Source organism: Vipera berus, assembly GCF_964194415.1.
Source record: "Vipera berus genome assembly, chromosome: 4".
Classification (NCBI taxonomy): domain Eukaryota; kingdom Metazoa; phylum Chordata; class Lepidosauria; order Squamata; family Viperidae; genus Vipera; species Vipera berus.
In genome coordinates, this window is record NC_138206.1 from 82,090,660 (window position 1) to 82,104,515 (window position 13,856).

Below are 13,856 nucleotides of genomic sequence, written 5' to 3' on the forward strand. Positions count from 1 at the left end.
AAGTCCACAAGTCATAAAAAAGAGCCAAGATTGCCTACTCCAAAAGCCAACAGAGGGAGCTTTTTTTTTTTTGCAAAAAAAAAAGTGCCGGAATGCCATTCTGAGCGTTCTATGAGAAAAAAAGCCCTGCATAAAATACTGAGCTGCAGCTTCTTGATACTTTTCTAATCTACAGAGTCAAGAACTACATTTCAGACAGAAAGTGTGCTTAGAAAAATTATGAGTGAAAATATCAGAAAATGTAGAAAATACTGGCTGAAGAAGCTTCTATTTTATATAAATTTACCAGACCATGTTGGGTTCTACCAATCAAGCATCCAAATAATTCTGGCAAAAATAGTTGAAAACCCATTCTACCTTTATGGTTGGTTTTTTTTTATTTACATTAAAAAGTAGAGACATTTCCAGCAGTCTTCTTCTTTTAGGTATTCTAAACAATATAAAATTAAGACAATTAGTGACAAAGATAATGTTTTAACAGACAAATTTCTTAAATTATGCTTCCCAATAGCCTCTTACAGTTACAATAATTCCTTGTAGATAAAATACTGTTCTGGAATGTATAACCTATTTTATAAAACAATTTTAATTATTAATCTGCTAGATTACACGAGGTCCAAATAGCATATTTAATCTACATTTTCTTTTGACTTAAATTCCCTAAATTCAGTCCATTTTACCTCTTACTAAAAAAAATTCCCTTGTTGAGAAAACATACAGCTCCAGAGATTTACTTTTTTGTTATGAAAATTTCCAAGGTAACATATTAGTCTGTAAATAAGAAAACAAGGATGCTCTACCATAAGAAAACCACCAAATCCCAAGCCATGCTCAGCTAGGGCAGAAGAATGACAGATAATAAGATGTATCAGCAATGGCTGGTTTTTTTTCATTTCCCTTCTACTGTTTCCAATGTCAGGGTGGGATCAAGATAATAGGAAGCTGTTAATCCAGATAAATCCAAGCCATCTAATACATCCCTCTGGCAAGATTCTATTACAGGGATCATGGAAATGAACTTATGTAAACAAAAGAATTACTAAAGCAAATTATTTCAAGGGGACTAATTGATATATTCTTTCTACTAGTGAAAGAAAAAAATAATTTAAAGCTATAGGTTTATTCTTGCAGAATCCAGTCTGGGTCGGTCACCGGGATGGGAGTTTTGCTTCTGAGCTTTCGGACTCATGCTGGAGGCCAGAGAGAAGCTCCCCAAGGGTGAGGGTCCCAGCGCAAGTCCGAAAGCTTGGAAGACCAGAACCTCCGAGGTCCCGGTGACCAACCCAGACTGGATCCTGCAATGTCACCATGGGACACATTTTCGCCTTCATTCATGAGAATCGTTCTTACCTGCTCAGCACCAACAACATCAATTTCAGCATCTTCAGGTGGAGCCTCTGTTGAATCCTCTTCCTTGACTGGAGCTTGGGTACTAAAATGAGAAAAGAAAAATTTGTTTCTTGTCTTTCAAGAGAAATCACAACTTTGCTTGGTTCTTGTTAATTTTACAATAATAATTCTGAGAAATCAATATTTAATCATAATAATTTAGAAATCAATACAATAGTTAGATTAATGTAAGACCCAAATTTCATCCCTAGCATTATCAGTTTCTTTTTCAAAAAAAGTTCATATCTGTCGGAAACTTGAAAGCTGTTGCCGTTGTCCTAGACAACATTAAGGTAAATGGATCAATAATCTGATTTAGAATATGACAGCACTGAATGTTCTTCAACAAAGACTCCATTTAAATGTCATATCTTTTTTGTCCATACACTCAGCAAAGCTCCACTCCTTTTAAAATAATTAAAGAGACCTAATGAATTTAAATGTTTCTAAATAGAACTTTTTTGAATGGAAAAATTTCTTATATCGAACCTGCTTTGTAAGTTTCAAAAATGGCTTTCTATTCAGCAAAAAGACAGGAAGCATTGTAGTGGTTGTCATAAATTTGAAAACCATAATGGAATTATACAAAACATTAAACAATGTTTTGGATTGTGGCCTGTGGATATTAAGTTTCAATTAACCCCCAATATCAAATGTTTAAATCACAGATTCAATTAGCCCCCAATATCAAATAATGTTTAAATCACAGTCAGATTAAATCACAGATTCAATTAGCCCCCAATATCGAATAATGTTTACATCACCACAAAATCTTGGACATATTTTGAAGGAAAAAAACACTGCAACTTCTAACTGCATCTCATGAACTAAATTTGATGGCCATCCTGTTTATCAAAGTTAATCCAACAACTCTTCTTCTTACCTATGTTTTTTCTTTGGAATTGCAGGACCCAATGGGATGGAATATTCTTGGTGATAACTATCATGAGATTTTAGTTTCTTCCTGTTTTTCATTCTCAAGGAAGGCAGGCAGAATGGATAATGGGTCTCAGAAGTCCTGTTTGCTCTGTCTGTGTGACTGATTTTAGACCAGGATCCTGAAACAGACAATTTCATCTCAGCCATACATTTCACTGAACACTGAAGTAGCAAGATACAGATATTATTGAGGCTTAAATTCATCCTACTTGAAGTGGATATCAAAAATGTTAACGTCATCAATCCTATGATACAAATTTTTATTTATTTATTTATTTATTTTAATTCCATTTATATCCCGCCCTTCTCCGAAGACTCAGGGCGGCTTACAAACTTAGCAGTAGCCTTCATTCTATGTATATGCCTGCTTATTAGGGCTTTCACACAACCCCCAAGCGGCATTATTACAAAGTCAGCTTAATTGCCCCCAACAATCTGGGTCCTCATTTTACCTACCTCAGAAGGATGGAAGGCTGAGTCAACCTTGAGCCTGGTGGGATGCAAGCTTTTTATACATAGTTTGGAAATGTCATACCTTCAGATACTTTCCTTTTAAAAGATGTCCTCGTAATGCTAACAGTTGGCCACTCTTGTGAGCTGCTGACAGCAGAATTCTCATCATCATCATTAGCCAACAAAGACATTCTGTACCAAGCCAGTGAGTACCAGGTATCTTCTTTACAAAGTGCTGTTTCGGGTACATATCTTAGCAAATAACTATATCTGAATGTGAAGATTGGAGAGAAAACCACTAAATTACTTTTTTCCCAATTTTAATTAACATTCTTTCAGAAAAGGTGCAAATACTCGTGATATTACATTTAAATTAAACTTAAAATGTGACAACCTCCAACCTCGCTTCTCATCCAAAATGTGGCAACAGATCATTGGTACTTCCCCAGTGCTCCAGGATCTTTGAAATCTCCAACCTTGCTTCTCATCCAAGAAAATTCTTCAGTGAATTCCTACCATTCACTTAGCACTGAAGAAGCTTGTTGGATGAGAAGCAAAATGTTTTCAAGGAAAAAACCAAGTAAATCCAGTTGCCTTTTGGAAAAGCACCTTTGGGACAACCATGACCTAAATGACTGAGAATCTCTGTAGACATTTAACTGTCCTGAATTTTAATAGCACTGTTTTTAAGGTTTTTAAAATCAATTAAAGCTAAAACACAACTACACTAATTTTTGGCACATACATTAATTTATTATTTATCTCTTGCCTTGTATTATTTTTCCAAATAACTCAAGGCAACAAACATATCAAACACACCTATTTCCCTCCAACAACAACCTTGTGAGTGGGTTGGGTTGACAGAGTGACTGGCCCAAAGTCACCCAGATGGCTTTCATGGCTAAGGCAGGACTTAAACTCATGGTCCTCTGCTTTCTAGCCTAGTGACCAAACTGGCTAGACCACTAGACCAAACACATAGTACAAGAGCAAATGCGTCATTCTTGACAATGACTGGATTTCTAAAATGAAATAATTTAGATATGTTTAAATGGTTGAACTTTCACAAAATTGTAAATATAAAATGTTATATAAGTACATCAGCATTTCAGAAGCAAAACTGTCGAATATTATATATATATATATTCTGAGACCACTGTGCAACTTCCTATGTTTGTGTTCAGTCAATCACCACTGATTTCTTTATATAAAATCAAAAATAACACTCACACAAGTCTTTTATCAGGCTTTAGAAGCTTATTGGAGAATTCGCTGAGGATGATGAGAAAATTTAAGTTAGGAGGTAAGCACTTCCCTTCCATTCCAGCTGCCCCTTGGAAGGCGAATTCAATACCTTCCCTTTCAACAGGAGTAAGGAAGAAATAAAAACAGAAAGGATATTTACAAGATGGACATCCTTCAAACAGAAGAGTAAGAGGCAACATATAATTGGCACATACTTGTGTATCCTAGCTACAGATTCTCGACTTTTCACCTGGTCCCAGCCAAATGTCAAAGAAAAGCGCCGGGCAAGCTCTTTAATATTGTTGAAGGAGGTGGAGGAGGAATCCAAGCTATTGCTGCCATCACCTTGGCTTTCAATGTGCTTCTGAAACAGCTGCAGATCATAGACATTGGTTTAAAGTTTATAGGCAATAAAACAATCCCCAGGAGGACATACCCAGCATAGAACCAGCAGATTCCTTGCTCAGGATGCAAGCATATACCAATTTATGCAATAATCCAATTATATATTTTAAGAATCCCACCAAGCTGAACAAGGATGTGAATGGCACAGAGGAAAATCAAGAGCAGGAAGTTTAGAGACGAGAACAAGAAAACAAGATATCATTAGCATGATATATTGAAATACTTGCTGCAAAGAAAATTTGTTCCCATTTAAAACAAGGGTTCTGGTTTTTGTAATGAACACAAAATATTCTTTCTCATAAGTACCAGAGAGAGCAATCATTTGTCTCAAGTTATGCATTGCTGATTATAAAGCCACCTTGATAAATATTTAATTGTTCATTTAAAAACTAGTATATATTTCTATTAATCTTGACAATGTTCTATTTTTATTTATTGTATTGCATCACAGCATACATTATTGCAGATTAAATTTTAGTTCATGCCCTTAAAAAGTAGACAGAATAGCATATGTAAATAAAACATAATTGATAAAATTGTTCTTTTCTAAATTTTGCTTTGGAAGTAGAATCTGTAGCAAGTTAAATCTGAGTTGCAAATCCATCTTTTGCATACAAACATATGCCCAGGATGGGATGGAACATTGAAAAATAATTAGGCACTCTTGCAGCCACTTTTTCACTACAAATTGTATTAGTTGAAAATAGTTCATTTTATTATTTAATTAATACTTTAATTAAATACTTGTCTAAAATATTGCTTATTTGATAAATTCATATTGATATACCCCTTTATTGTTTTAATCTGTTAGATTTATGTGATCTAGGTTTTTGACTTCCTGCCAACTTCTCTATTGACTTTACTTGTGGGAAACCAGCACAGAAGGTCACAAATTGTGATCATGTGACCATAGGACACTGCAACAGTTAGAAATACGGGCCAGTTGCCAAGTGTCTGGGTTTAATCATGTGGTTGCAGAGGCTCTGCAATAGCTGGAATTTCAACAACTAGTCATAAGTACTACACCACTGTTTTAAGTTCAAACGGTAACTGAACAAAGAGTAACTGAACAGTTAAGCGAGGACCACCTGTGTTCAATCATGTGTTCCTAAAAGCATAAAGAAAATCTATGCTGTAAGGAAATTTAATTACCAATATAGGTAGATTTCATTATGGATTTAGACCAGCATATAACAACTACCAAGTGTGTCTACCAAAAATGAGCCCTGTATATAAGCCTAAATATTAATCTACTCTTGTATTGAAAAGCCAATGTACAGAGGTAGTTCCTGGAGTGTTCCATAATAATGGAATTTCTTTCCAGTAGAGATCAGGCATATCAAAGACTAAGCTATTTTTATATTTAATTCAAAAATTTTATGGACACACAAATTAAAGCAAATAAGGAAGACTTTTCTATTGGTTTGGTATATTTTTATGCTTTATATATTTTATTCTACTGTGAAGTGTTACCGTATTTTCGGCCGTATAAGACGACCCCCTACTTTTCCTGTTAAATTACCGTATTTTTCGGACTATAATACGCACCTGACCATAAGACACACCCAGTTTTTAGAGCAGGAAAACAAGGAAAAAATATTCTGAACCAAATAGTACTGGTATACTAAAACAGGGCTTTTCAACCTTTTCATCCATTGTACCACTTTTAGGACAAGGCAATGTCCGAGTATCACCAGTCGCCCAACAAGGTGTCAAAAACTTGACCCCCCCCCAAAAAGGAAAAAAATGATAAAGTACAGGTAGTCCTCGACTTACAATGATTCACTTAGTGACCTTTCAAAGTTACGACAGCACTGAAAAAAGTGACTTATGACCATTTTTCACACTTATGACCTTTGCAGCATCCCCAGGGTCATGTGATTTACATTCGGATGCTTGGCAATTGATTCATATTGTTCCAGGGTCATGCAATCGCCTTTTGCAACCTTCTGACAAGCAAAGTTAGTGGGGAAACCAGATTCACTTAACAATCATGTTACTAATTTCTCTCTCTCCTTCTCTTTCTCTCCCTCTCTCCCCCTCCCTCTTTCTTTCTCTCTCCTCTCTCCTTTCTCTCTCTCTTTCTCTCCCTCTCCCTCTTTCTCTCCCTATTTTTCTTTCCCTCTATTTGTCCCTCTTTTTCTCTCCCTCTATTTCCCTCTTTTTCTCCTTGTCTCTCCCTCTTTCTCTCCCTATTTTTCTTTCCCTCTATTTTTCCCTCTTTCTCGCTCTCCCTCTATTTCCTTCCCTTTCTCCTTCTCTCTCTCCCTTTCTCTCCCTCTCTATTTTTCTCTTTCCCTCTATTTCTCCCTCTTTCTCTCTCCCTCTATTTCCCTCCCTCTTTTTCTCCTTATCTCTCTCCCTTTCTCTCTCTCCCTTTCTCTCCCTCTTTCCCTCTCCCTCTATTTCTCTCCCTTTCTTTCTCCTTCTCTCTCTCCCTATTTCTTTCTCCTTCTCTCTTTCCCTCTTTCTCTCTCTTTCTCTCTCTCTCTCTCCCTCTCCCATTGTCCCTTCCTTCTTTCCTTCCTTCCTTTCTTCCTTCCCTCCCTCTTTGTCCTTCCCTCTCCACGTTAGAGCAGTACCTGTGGAGGCGGCCCTGCGGCCCGGCTTTCTCTTGCAGAAACCAAGCTGAAACGGAGTGAGGGATATTGTTCTGTACCAGCCTGCTACCGGCCTTGCAGAAAGGCAACCCCTGTACAAACGGCAGAGGCTGAAGAGCGTCTGAGGCTGGAAGGCGTCTGCCAAGATTTATTACACAAACAACAGAACAAGAAACAAAACACCGGAACTGTGATCCTCAAACGGAGCGGTTGCTTTCAGCAACCAGCCCTTCCCCAAACACTCCCTTTATTAGAGTTCAGGGCGTGGCCTCCCTGTGCCTCCTTCCGAGGAGTCCCACAGCCTTTCTCTGCTTGTTCCTGCTTGACTGCCTCCTGCGTCGGGCGTCCTTGAACAGGGCCAGCTGTGGGTCATCATCATCCGCACTGTCGGGCTCGCGCAGCTGAGAAGAGGGCCCTGGCTGGGGGCTCTGCGAAGCCTCCAAGCCATCATCAGCAAGTTCGTCTTCAACACCCTCCTCCTCCCCCTCGTCTGAGTCATCCGAGACATCCGAGCCGGCTGCCGGACCCACAGGCTGGCCCTGAATCACAACAGATATTGACAGGAACGCGAATTGGCCGATCTCGCGCTCCTGCAATCTCCCTCGTTCGGTTTCAGCTTCCCTTGCTACAAGAGAAAGCAGGCTGAAACGGAGCGAGGGAGATTGCAGCAGCGTGAGATTGCCAATTCGTGTTCCTGTCAATATCCCTCACTCCGTTTCAGCCTGCTTTCTCTTATAGCAAGGGAAGCTGAAACCGAGCGAGGGAGATTGCAGGAGCGTGAGATTGGCGTTTCTCAGCACATGCCGATTCGTGCTCCTGGCAATCTCCCTTGCTTTCCACTTACGGAGGTTGGGGCTGGCCATACGGATCAGCTTCGGACCATAAGACGCACCTAAGACTACCCGTATTTTCCGGCGTATAAGACGACTGGACGTATAAGACGACCCCCGACTTTTGAGAAGATTTTCATGGGTTAAAAAGTCGTCTTATACGCCGGAAAATACGGTAATTTACAAATTCTTAATTAAAAATACCTATACCACTAAGATCAACCCATCTATACATCCCAACACAAAAGAGAAGGCATACTCTGTTTCCCCATGAAGATTGGTTAGGTGGTTTATCATATTTTAATCTGCACTATTTCAAGGTCAGTGCAAACTGGACCACTTGCCTATGCAATATGTAAACATAGGCTGCTGACTATGTGAGAAGAACTTACAACTTACTGAATGCTGAGCTTCCCCTTATCTCCCATTTCAGGGGATAACTTATGAATCTTAAATTTATTTTGATAACGTGTGAGGTCATATATTGGCCATCTGAAGAGAGATGTTCTGAAGCCTGGAGGCTGCCCTATATATTAGCTTCACACAGCTAGTTCTGAACAGTTAAACAGAATAACTGTCTAACTAAAGCAATACCTTTAGTGCAGCTTGTTTGGAAAGTATGTTGCTAGCAAGTCATCGCAATAGTTTTGTAGCCTGTGAGATCATAAATGTTTCTCCCAAAATATATTTGCCCTATAGGTTTTTCTTGAAAGAGCATTTTTCCATTTATTTTGTTTGTTTAATCTTAATTTGTGATATGAAATTTCAAAATAAGACACTATGGACCAATACATGTTTCCCTTTGTTTCTATGAATTCTGCTCTCTATATTTACTATACCTATGTGCCAGTTATCTCAGTCAAATGGATGGAAGACTCATTACTGCATATTCTCTTTGAATCCCTTCATTCACAATTCTCTAGTGCAGAATTCTGAAGAGACCATTGGGAGGAGGGCTAGGGGTGAAGAGGCTAAAAATCCCTCCCTTGCCATTTTTTCAATCTCTCAACTCTTCCAATCAGCCTAATATTAATACTCAAGATTGTATCTGTACCCTAAAAATTATGTGAGGTTCTTTATCTCAAATTCATATTTCAACTCATTAGCAAGTCCTTCTTGAACAATCCAAATCGTTCCAACCCACATCCCTAGTAAATAACAGAAAACCTATAAGCACACACACCACACAATGTTGATATTGTTTGGGCTTCCACATCTCACGGCCTCCCATTTCCTCCTTGCAAAAACCACTAAGGAGAATCTAATTCTCGCATAAAATTCTGGTAATTCTTTTGTATTATTCTGTAATTATGTATTGATTATTTCTATCAATAATGGCTGTACCATTTTACCTAACCAGCATAAATTCATGTTGGTGCAATCTGTAGGAAATTCTGCAGACTGATTCACATAAAACAATTCATTCCAAAATCCAAAGATCAGGAACTAATCCTGGTCTCTTCCATCTGGCAAACCTCCACAAGACTGCAAAAACATCAGTTAGATTGTATGTTGTCATATTAGCTGAGATAAACTTTGTCCTAAATGCTGTGTTAATTGCATCATAGCATTTGCAGGTTGTTGTTGTTGTTAGCTGCGAAGTCGTGTCCAACCCATCGCGGCCCTATGGACAACGTAATCCAGGCCTTCCTGTCCTCTACCATCTTCTGGAGTGCACGCCTACTGCTTCAGTGACTCCATCCAGCCACCTCATTCTCTGTCGTCCCCTTCTTCTATTGCCCTCAATCTTTCCCAGCATTAGGCTCTTCTCCAGTGAGTCCTTCCTTCTCATTAAGTGGCCAAAGTATTTGAGTTTTAGCTTCAGGATCTGGCCTTCTAAAGAACAGTCAGGGTTGATCTCCTAGGACTAACCAATTTGATCGCCTTGCAGTCCAAGGGACTCGCAGGAGTCTTCTCCAGCACCAGAGTTCAAAGGCCTCAATTCTTTGGTGCTCAGCCTTTCATATGGTCCAACTTTCACTGCCATACATTGCAACTGGGAAGACCATAGCCTTGACTATACGCACTTTTGTTGACAGGGTGATGTCTCTGCTTTTTAGTGTGCTGTCTAGATTTGCCATGGCTTTCCTCCCGAGGAGCAAGCGTCTTTTAATTTCTTGGCTACAGTCCCCATCTGCAGTGATCTTGGAGCCCAGGAAAATAAGTCACTACCTCCATTTCTTCCCCATCTATTTGCAAGCAATTGAGAGGGCCGGATGCCATGATCTTAGTTTTCTTAATGTTAAGTTTCAACCCAGGTTTTGCACTCTCCTTCTTCACCCGCAACAAGAGGCTCTTTAGTTCTTCTTCACTTTCTGCCATTAGAGTGGTATCATCTGCATATCTTAGGTTGTTGATATTTCTTCCAACAATCTTAATTGCTTCTTGGCCCTCATATAGGTTTCTCAAGAGACAAATAAGATGGTCTGGTACGCCCATCTCTTTAAGAACTTGCCACAGTTTGTTATGATCCACACAATCAAAGGCTTTAGCATAGTCAATGAAACAGAAGTAGATGTTTTTCTGGAACTCTCTAGTTTTCTCCATGATCCAGCGTATATTGGCAATTTGATCTCTAGTTCCACTGCCTCTTCGAAATCCTGTACTTCTGGTACTTCTCGATTCACATACTGCTGGAGTCTAGCTTGTAAGATTTTAAGCATAACTTTACTAGCATGTGAAATGAGTGCAATGGTGCGATAGTTTGAACATTCTTTGGCACTGCCTTTCTTTGGAATTGGAATGTAAACTGATCTTTTCCAATCCTGTGGCCACTGTTGAGTTTTCCAAATTTGCTGGCAAATTGAGTGTAGCACTTTTACTACATCGTCTTTTAAGATTTTGAATAGCTCAGCTGGAATACTGTCACCTCCACTAGCTTTCTTGTTGCTCAGCTTTTCTAAGGCCCACTTCACTTCACATTCTAGGATGTCTGGCTCGAGATCACTGACCACCTCATTGTGATTATCAGGGACATTAAGCTCATTCTTGTATAGTTCCTCTGTGTAATTTTGCCACCTCTTCTTAATCTCTTCTGCCTCTGTTAGGTCCCTGCTGTTTTGGTCCTTTATCATGCCCATTTTTGCATGAAATGTTCCCTTCATCTCTCCAATTTTCTTGAAAAGATCTCTGGTCCTCCCTATTCTATTGTTTTCTTCTATTTCTTTGCATTGTTCATTTAAGAAAGCATTCTTATCTCTTCTAGCTATTCTCTGGAATTCTGCATTCAATTGGGCGTATCTTTCTTTTTCTCCCTTGCCTTTCGCTTCCCTCCTTTTCTCAGCTATTTGCAAAGCTTCCTCAGACAACCATTTTGCTTTCTTGCATTTCTTTTTCTTTGGGATGGTTTTGGTTGCTACCTGTTGTACAATGTTGCGAACCTCTGTCCATAGTTCTTCAGACACTCTGTCTATCAGATCTAATTCCTTAAATCTATTTGTCACCTCTACTGTATATTCAACCGGGATATGATTTAATTTATACCTGAGTGGCCTAGTGCTTTTCTCTACTTTCTTCAGTTTAAGCCTAAACTTTGCAATGAGAAGCTCATGGTCTGAGCCACAGTCAGCTCCTGGTCTTGTTTTTACTGACTGTATAGAGCATCTCCATCTTTGGCTGCAGAGCATATAGTCAATCTGATTTCTGTGTTGACTGTCTGGTGATGTCCATGTGTAGAGCTGTCTCTTGGATTGTTGGAAAAGAGTGTTTGCTATGACCATCATATTCTCTTGACAAAATTCTATCATCCTGTGCCCTGCTTCATTTTGCAGTCCAAGGCCAAACTTGCCTGTTATTCCGGTTATCTTTTGGCTTCCTACTTTAGCATTCCAATCCCCCATGATGATAAGGACATCATTTTTTGGTGTTAGTTCTATAAGGTGCTGTAGGGCTTTATTGTTGTTGTTAGTTGCGAAGTCGTGTCCGACCCATCGCGACCCTATGGACAATGTTCCTCCAGGCCTTCCTGTCCTCTACCATCTTCTGGAGTCCAGTTAAGCTCACGCCTACTGCTTCAGTGACTCCATCCAGCCACCTCATTCTCTGTCGTCCCCTTCTTCTATTGCCCTCAATCTTTCCCAGCATTAGGCTCTTCTCCAGTGAGTCCTTCCTCCTCATTAGGTGGCCAAAGTATTTGAGTTTTAGCTTCAGGATCTGGCCTTCTAAAGAGCAGTCAGGGTTGATCTCCTCTAGGACTGACCGGTTTGATCGCCTTGCAGTCCAAGGGACTCGCAGGAGTCTTCTCCAGCACCATAGTTCAAAGGCCTCAATTCTTTTGCGCTCAGCCTTTCTTATGGTCCAACTTTCACTGCCATACATTGCAACTGGGAAGACCATAGCCTTGACTATACGCACTTTTGTTGACAGGGTGATGTCTCTGCTTTTTAGTGTGCTGTCTAGATTTGCCATGGCTTTCCTCCCGAGGAGCAAGCGTCTTTTAATTTCTTGACTACAGTCCCCATCTGCAGTGATCTTGGAGCCCAGGAAACTAAAATCTGTCACTACCTCCATTTCTTCCCCATCTATTTGCCAGGAATTAAGAGGGCCGGATGCCATGATCTTAGTTTTCTTAATGTTTAGTTTCAACCCAACTTTTGCACTCTCCTTCTTCACTCGCAACAAGAGACTCTTCAGTTCCTCTTCACTTTCTGCCATTAGAGTGGTATCATCTGCATATCTTAGGTTGTTGATATTTCTTCCAGCAATCTTAATTCCAACTTTTGATTCATCTAGCCCTGCCTTTCTCATGATGTGCTCTGCATATAAGTTAAATAGGCAAGGCGACAGTATACAGCCTTGCCGGACTCCTTTCCCAATTTTGAACCAATCAGTGGTTCCGTGTCCAGTTCTCACTGTTGCTTCTTGGCCCGCATATAGGTTTCTCAAGAGACAAATAAGATGTTCTGGTACTCCCATCTCTTTAAGAACTTGCCACAGTTTGTTATGATCCACACAATCAAAGGCTTTAGCATAGTCAATGAAGCAGAAGTAGATGTTTTTCTGGAACTCTCTAGCTTTTTCCATGATCCAGCGTATGTTGGCAATTTGATCTCTAGTTCCTCTGCCTCTTCGAAATCCTGCCTGTACTTCTGGTAGTTCTCGATCCACATACTGCTGGAGTCTAGCTTGTAGGATTTTAAGCATAACTTTACTAGCATGAGAAATGAGTGCAATGGTGCGATAGTTTGAACATTCTTTGGCACTGCCTTTCTTTGGAATTGGAATGTAAACTGATCTTTTCCAATCCTGTGGCCACTGTTGAGTTTTCCAAATTTGCTGGCAAATTGAGTGTAGCACTTTTACTGCATCGTCTTTTAAGATTTTGAATAGCTCAGCTGGAATACTGTCACCTCCACTAGCTTTGTTGTTGCTCAGCTTTTCTAAGGCCCACTTCACTTCACATTCTAGGATGTCTGGCTCGAGGTCAGTGACCACCTCATTGTGATTATCAGGGACGTTAAGCTCATTCTTGTATAGTTCTTCTGTGTAATTTTGCCATCTCTTCTTAATCTCTTCTGCCTCTGTTAGGTCCCTGCCATTTTGGTCCTTTATCATGCCCATTTTTGCATTGAACGTTCCCTTCATCTCTCCAATTTTCTTGAAAAGATCTCTGGTCCTCCCTATTCTATTGTTTTCTTCTATTTCTTTGCACTGTTCATTTAAGAAGTCATTCTTATCTCTTCTAGCTATTTTCTGGAATTCTGCATTCAATTGGGCGTATCTTTCTTTTTCTCCCTTGCCTTTTGCTTCCCTCCTTTCCTCAGCTATTTGCAAAGCTTCCTCAGACAGCCATTTTGCTTTCTTGCATTTCTTTTTCTTTGGGATGGTTTTGGTTGCTACCTCTTGTACAATGTTGCGAACCTCTGTCCATAGTTCTTCAGGCACCCTGTCTATCAGATCTAATTCTTTAAATCTATTTGTCACCTCTACTGTATATTCAACAGGGATATGATTTAATTCATACCTGACTGGCCTAGTGCTTTTCCCTACTTTCTTC

General features: G+C 39.6%; 1 protein-coding gene across 3 annotated transcripts in view; it reads right to left on the bottom strand.

The window, feature by feature from the left end:
• Positions 1–340: 340 nt before the first annotated feature.
• The window catches only part of LOC308667670 (cohesin subunit SA-2-like), a 131,119-nt gene continuing 117,603 nt past the window's right edge, over positions 341–13,856 (bottom strand). For all 3 annotated transcript variants that reach the window (XM_081327063.1, XM_081327062.1, XM_081327061.1), the window contains 6 exons: positions 4,242–4,399; positions 4,012–4,140; positions 2,864–3,051; positions 2,273–2,447; positions 1,351–1,432; positions 341–430 (listed from right to left, as the gene is read on the bottom strand). In XM_081327063.1, coding sequence (XP_081183189.1) covers positions 422–430; positions 1,351–1,432; positions 2,273–2,447; positions 2,864–3,051; positions 4,012–4,140; positions 4,242–4,399 — 741 coding nt within the window. In that variant the 3' untranslated portion in view covers positions 341–421. The remainder of the gene's footprint in view (positions 431–1,350; positions 1,433–2,272; positions 2,448–2,863; positions 3,052–4,011; positions 4,141–4,241; positions 4,400–13,856) is intronic.